Genomic DNA, 7,194 nt, shown 5'->3' with positions numbered 1-7,194 from the left:
TGTAAATTACCCAGTCTTGGGTATTTCTTCATAGTAGCATGAGAATGGACCAATACACCTACCTGCCTTGCCACTAAAACCTGTTTCCTGTTTTTGGCCGTGCTCTGAGCCCTCATTCTTTCTGTGACCTCAAGATGATGTATAAGCTTCTGTACCTCATTGAGGGGTTGAGTTTTCATTCTGAAGGCTCTTGGGTATACTTGTTAGATAAATGTGTATGCCTTTTCTCCTACTAATCAATCTGCCTCAAGTCAGTGATTTTTCAGTGAGGAAAATCATTCCTCCATTGCACTTCTGTGGTGCCTTATTTACACATGGGTTCTATCATCTCATTCTCCATTGGAAATTCATGTGTCTATCGGCTCCTTCTAGAACACAAACTAGGGCAGAGATCTCCAGGTTCCTCAGGCCCCACATAAGCTCACAAGAGACATCCCTTCATTCCCAGGAAGAGAAAATATCATGAAGGTAATTTGTTCTTTCCTTGAATAATTGCTTTTCCTTGAATGTCCACAGCACTAAAGAAGACCCTTTATTTAGAACCATAATCATGTGAGGATTTTGTTTAAAAACTCTTTATGGGCCGGGCATGGTGGCTGTCTCCTGTAATCCCAGCACTTTGGGAGGCCAAGGTGGGTGGATCACCTGAGGTCAGGAGTTTGAAATCAGCCTGGCCAACATGGTGAAACCCCATCTCTACTAAAAATACAAAATTAGCCAGGCGTGGTGACGCATGGCTGTAATCCCAGCTACTTGGGAGGCTGAGGCAGAAGAATTACTTGAACTTGGAAAGTGGAGGTTGTAGTGAGCTGAGATCGTGCCATTGCACTCCAGCCTGGGCAACAAGAGTGAAACTCCATCTCAAAAAATAAATACATAAATAAATCAAATAAAAACTTGTTATGAATGCAATTTCTGTGTAAATGTAACTGGACCCAGGTTCAGCTGCTTGCTGCTGGAAAGCCAACACATACGAGGCAAGGGCTGGTGAAAGGAAAGTTAGTTCTAGTTGGAGAGCCAGTAAACCAAGAAGATAACCTTGCTTTGTGTGAGGCCAAGAAAGATATTGGAGAAAAATGGCATTTGAACTAACCGGTAACGAATAATTAGAAGAATGCTAAGTGAAGGAAATAAAAACATTTAGCCCCAGGATATATCTCATTGACATCCTTTAGCTAGTGAACTAGCATCCTAAGTGCCATCTTAAATTTTAAAATTTGCCATAGGGTTTTGAAAGGGAAACTTGGCAATAGGAGACTTGCAGGGGTGGTGCAGGGTGCTGAGTCTGCATGTTTTGTTCCAATGGCTATCTTGGGTGTCCAGAGGTTTGGGAGGCATTATTTTGACTTCAGCCCAATGGTGGTGGACTAATTGTTCAAGATTCCCCCTATGTGAGAGGATTCCCCAGGGCTCTGTGCCTGGTTTGTTTCAACATTGGCCTCTGGAATTTCTTAAGCAAGAATATAATTAGATAAGATATTAGATATTATTGCCAGAAGGGAGTGTGCAGAGAGGGAAGGAATGAAGAGGTGAGAGGGGAGGAAAGAAAGAGAAAGTGGGTAATTTTTAAAATTGAGGTCCACAGTTACATAAGTACCTATAAGTTAAAGAATATACCTTTTATATTCCTCTCAATGCTTCTAAAAAATACCTTAGAAATAAGTGATACTAAAAAAACCCTGCTAGATGTTTTAGCTCTAAATGTATGAAAAAGATTTTAACAAAATATCAATAAAGCATAACCATTACACATTTGATATTTCAAAAGGCAGATCAAAAACTATGATCCACATTACTCTACCTCAGCCTGTAGGACACTTTTGAAGACAGGCACAGCTCAAGCCCAGATGATGCTTTGTTCCTTAGAAACAGTGAGTCATTACTAACTGTTTCAAGGTGTACCAGAGTGATGAGAATTAACACAGCTTGCAATGACCTAGGAATTTAGTTAGCTCAATGGCCACCCAGAATACATACAATGAATCATAAGCTTCCTCATTTCTAACACTCAAAAACAGGAGCATACTTTCTTTTTTCCTGTCAGCATTCCAGCTGATTGACACATGCATTTCTCCACTAGAGATCTTAGCCCAATCAGAAGCTCTCCCAAAATGTCAAGATGAGAAACAGACAAGCGACAGTGGCCCTCCCATGTCACATGATACCCAGAGACTGAAGTCATGTGACACTGAAACCAAGGAAAGGAAAACAAGAGGTGACTCATGTGGGAACACCAGGGTGAGAAAAGGGAAATAATCATTTTCTATATATTGGGATTTTTTACTAGAAAAACACAATAATATAATTTAGTAATTGCATTTGCATCATATAAACAAAAACAAGGAAACAATCTTCTCATAATCACAAAGGCTCTTCAGCTGGGTATAAAAGGGGACATGTAACAAGGAGACTCCCAAACTCACGAAACTCACTCTCCTGGAAACCCACCCAGAACGTTTACCCTCTGACACCATGGTCAGCTCCTATTGTGGTTCTGTCTGCTCTGACCGGGGCTGTGGCCTGGAGACCTGCTGCCGCCCCAGCTGCTGCCAGACCACCTGCTGCAGGACCACCTGCTGCCGCCCCAGCTGCTGTGTGTCCAGCTGCTGCAGACCCCAGTGCTGCCAGTCTGTGTGCTGCCAGCCCACCTGCTGCCGTCCCAGCTGCTGTCAGACCACCTGCTGCAGGACCACCTGCTGCCGCCCTAGCTGCTGTGTATCCAGCTGTTGCAGACCCCAGTGCTGCCAGACCACCTGCTGCAGGACCACCTGCTGCCGCCCCAGCTGCTGCATCTCCAGCTGCTGTCGCCCCAGCTGCTGTGTGTCCAGGTGCTGCAGGCCCCAGTGCTGCCAGTCTGTGTGCTGCCAGCCCACCTGCTGCCGTCCCAGCTGCTGCATCTCTAGCTGCTGCTGCCCCTCTTGCTGTGAATCCAGCTGCTGCCGCCCCTGCTGCTGCCATCCCTGCTGCTGCCATCCCTGCTGCTGCCTGCGTCCAGTCTGTGGCCGAGTCTCCTGCCACACCACTTGCTATCGCCCAACCTGTGTCATTTCCACCTGCCCACGTCCCTTGTGCTGTGTCTCCTCTTGCTGCTAAGCTCCTTTCCTGAACCTATCTCCTCCCCTTCAGCTCACTCATCACAGAAGCAGACCTTGTACATCTCACAGACAACTCAGGAGAGGCCATTCCCACCAACTGTGTGTCCATATCCTGGACATATATCTAGAATATATGTCCTGGCTATACGTCTAGAATATGTGTTCCCCATGTTGACCCAAGTGTGAAATTAGATGTTATTTACAGAAAGAAATTAATAGAATTTACCAAATTTTATACCTTATATTTGTATTTATGGATACCAAGTTCTTCTGTCCAAAACATGGAAATTCTTGGAGGGTAACTCGGGGCAAGAATGTCTCACTCTCAGATTTGAAAGTCTGATTGTTTCACCCTGTATTTCCTTTGACAGCAATGTTTCTGTATCTTATTTTTGCTGCTTCTGAATAAAACTCCACTTTCGTCGCATAGAAATACAATGTTCTTTTTGTGTTGCTTTGTAATGATTGTCCTTAGTTCCTGAGAAATTACACCCAAAACACAACTGAACAAATCCTATTCTTGCTCTCACCTTCAAGAAAATCCCAACATGTAATGACTTAAAAAAAATGGCAATACATGGATGTTTCCAAAAGTATTGAAAAAAATAAAGATTTTTAGTTAATTTTTTTATGAATATGGAGAAGGGTTATATCCCACAGCTAAATTTTCTTAAATATTTTTGAAAGTGTATCTTTCCCTACAATCTCACTCCTCTCTTATTTGCTTTATTCTTCCATTTCCCTCCTCCACTCATGCTCCCCAATCCTGTTATCTTGTTCTGCCCTTATCTCTTTTATCCCATTCTTGTAAAACCAGAGGGTACTCTTTAAGGTTTATCCATCTCTCATGTAATTCAATTTATCACACTCTCAGTTGCTTTAATTTCATCTCCATCCATTAACAACGAAATAATTACCTTTAGGGAAAATCAATCTTCTGAGAAGTTGGGGAATTGCATAAAATGTAAAATACTCAAATTTTAGTATTTTTCCTACCTTAATGACTTTTCTGTGATGTGTATTTAACAACATGGTCTTGGGGCACATGGTCTTGGTCAATAAATTCTACAAAAATGAATTTTCATAGAGAAATATGGGGACTTAGAAGAAACCAACTAACGGACTAGTTTGGTTCTTAGCTAAACCCAGAATATGGCCTATAAACTCCATCCTAGGGGGAAAATGGTGAAAATAAATTTTACGTCAATTCAAGCTAGTAAAAGCAGGAGAAACATTTAGAAAGTTCTGTACTAAATACATATTCTAGGAGTTAAAGGTCCAGTAATAATGTAGTGGTATTGAATCATGAATCTTTAACTTCCATAGGTTCTACTACATGAACAAACAATAATTTAGACCGTGTAGGGGCATTATTCCTCCACATCACTTACAGCACACAACTCCTAATGGGTCAGAGAAAGTAGGTGAAAATTAAATGAACCTTCAGTTGGTCTCAGTATATGAAATGGGACTTTGAATGCCATGGGACTGAATGTGGCTTCCTGGTCATAGGTAATAAGGGTCTGAGAATAAGACATCTATGCCCTGATCTGTGGGATACTCCATCACTTGTAAGTTGAAAACAAAGCAACAGAAACCACAGGAGACTGGAAAGGCATCACCAGGGAAGTAAGACAACAACTAGCAGAGTGCAAGGTCCAAAATCCCGATGAAGGAAAGAGTGGTCACTTGACAAATTAAAGGACACTCATAGGTGAGAACTGAACTTTGAGAACACTTGGACACAGGGCAAGGAACATCACACACTGGGGCCTGTAGGGGGGTGTGGGGCTGGGGGAGGGCTAGCATTAGGAGAAATACCTAATGTAAATGATGAGTTGATGGGTGCAGCAAACCAACATGGCACATGTATACCTATGTAACAAGCCTGCACATTGTGCACATGTATCCTAGAACATAAAGTATAATTTAAAAAAATTAAAGGACAGAATTCTACTTCCAGTTGTGACAAAGTATCTGATAGAAGATTCAACCTCTCAGTAGGAATGACTCTGATAATTAGACAAAACTAAGAAAACAGTTGTTGATGAGCATTGGGAGTTGACTTATATTTGAGGGACCATGGTCTCAGAAAAAAATTAAACTCCTTCAGCTGAAAGACAAGATCACCTCCAGCCTCTACAGTTTTTCATATGTAATTTCTGAATTTCTGGCATTCAATTAAAAAAATTACCATGCATGCCAGAAAAAAATGACTAAATGAGAAAATCAAGAAGAAGAAAAGGAAATAGAAACAGAGCCAAGGATGATCTATATACAGGTACTTTAGAATACTTACAATTAATATGTTTGAAATAGTAGATTAAAAATGTAAATTTTATTAAAGAAGTAGAATCTATTTTTAAAAAGTTCAGTGAAAATTCTAGAACCAAAAAACTCAAAAACTGAAATTAAGAATTCAATAAATAAGTTTAACAGAAGATTAGACAGAAGATAGGAACAGCAAAATGGAAGTAGAAAATATTCACATTGGAATGCAGAGAGAAGAAAAGTTTTAAAATGGAGAAAATAGCATAAGGCACACTTGGAGCATAGTGAAAAGTCTAACATACATGTAAATTGGAGTCCCAGAAAGAGAGAAGAGAGAATGGAGAAGTTATAAACAAAGAGATACTGGAGGGCAATTTGAAATAATTGATGACAGACCTAAGTCACAGATTCTAGAACATCTCTGAACCCAAGCAGAGTGAATAAAAACAAAAACAACATGTAGGCACATCAAGGAAAGTTGTTGAAAACCAAAGATAAAAAGAAAATCATAAACATAACAAGAAATGGGTACAGCTGTTATAGAAAGCAGTATGGAAATTTCTTTGAAAATTACAATAGATCTACATATAAAATCTAGCAATTCCACTTCTAGGTATATATCTGAAGGTAAAAAATCAGTATCCTCGAGTTATCTGCACTCTCATGTTTACTGCAACATTATTCTCGATAGCCAGGATATGGATTCAGCATGTGTCCATTGAAGGATCAATGGATATATATATATACAAATATAAATAATATTATATATTTTATATATAAAATTTTATATATAAAATATATATTATATATTTTGTATATAAAATATATATTTTGTATATAAAATATATACAATATATATTTAATTTATAAAATATATATAATATTATATATTAATATTATATATTATATATTTATTATATAATATATACTATATATTTATTATATATTATATATTATATATTATAAATATATATTATAAGTATTATATTTATAATATATTATATATAATATATTATAAATATAATACTTATATATAAATTATTATATATAAATAATAAAATTAATAATATATTATTATATATTAATAATAAATTAAGAATAAAATAAAATATTAAAATATATATGATATATATTAATATATATCATATATAATATATATTAATATATATCATATATAATATATATTAATATATATCATATATAATATATATTAAAATATACATTATATATTATATATTGTATAATAAGTATATAATATATATAAAATATATTATATATACTATATAATATATATAAAATATATTATATATACTATATAATATATAGTATATAATATATAGTATATGCTATATAATATATACTATATATTATATAGTATATACTATATAATATATAGTATATGCTATATACTATATAATATATAGTATATACTATATAATATATAATATATACTATATAATATATACTATATAGTATATACTATATATTATATAGTATATACTATATAATATATAATAGATAGTATATAGTATATACTATATAATATATATAAAATATAAAATATATATTATATACTATATAATATATATAAAATGTAAAATATATATTATATACTATATAATATATATAAAATATAAAATATATATTATATACTATATAATATATAAAATATAAAATATATATTATATACTATATAATATATATAAAATATATAATATATAATATATATTATATACTATATATAAAATATATAATATATAATATTAATATACGTTAAAGCATACATATAAAGAAATATTATTCAGCTTTAAAAAAGGAAATTCTGCCA

General features: G+C 35.2%; 1 protein-coding gene across 3 annotated transcripts; it reads left to right on the top strand.

Annotated features, from left to right (window-relative positions):
- Positions 1 to 2,415: 2,415 nt before the first annotated feature.
- LOC129469711 (keratin-associated protein 4-6) lies at positions 2,416 to 3,530 on the top strand. 3 transcript variants are annotated; one of them, XM_063629843.1, is made up of 3 exons: positions 2,473 to 2,659; positions 2,750 to 2,887; positions 2,963 to 3,093. In XM_063629843.1, exons 1-3 carry the CDS (start codon positions 2,473 to 2,475, stop codon positions 3,091 to 3,093), a joined length of 456 nt encoding a protein of 151 aa, XP_063485913.1. The 3 variants fall into 3 exon arrangements, with proteins under 3 accessions (XP_055112540.1, XP_063485913.1, XP_055112542.1); XM_055256567.1 differs by having other exon boundaries at positions 2,473 to 2,618; positions 2,664 to 3,093; XM_055256565.2 differs by having other exon boundaries at positions 2,416 to 3,530.
- The last annotated feature ends 3,664 nt before the right edge of the window (positions 3,531 to 7,194 follow it).

Source organism: Symphalangus syndactylus, chromosome 20 (genome assembly GCF_028878055.3).
Source record: "Symphalangus syndactylus isolate Jambi chromosome 20, NHGRI_mSymSyn1-v2.1_pri, whole genome shotgun sequence".
In the NCBI taxonomy this organism is placed as follows: Eukaryota; Metazoa; Chordata; class Mammalia; order Primates; family Hylobatidae; genus Symphalangus; species Symphalangus syndactylus.
This window is presented reverse-complemented; position numbering and strand designations above follow the sequence as displayed.

Coding starts and splice junctions, on each gene's coding strand:
- LOC129469711 (XM_055256565.2), top strand. CDS start 2,473: ATGGTCAGCTCCTATTGTGGTTCTGTCTGCTCTGACCGGGGCTGTGGC.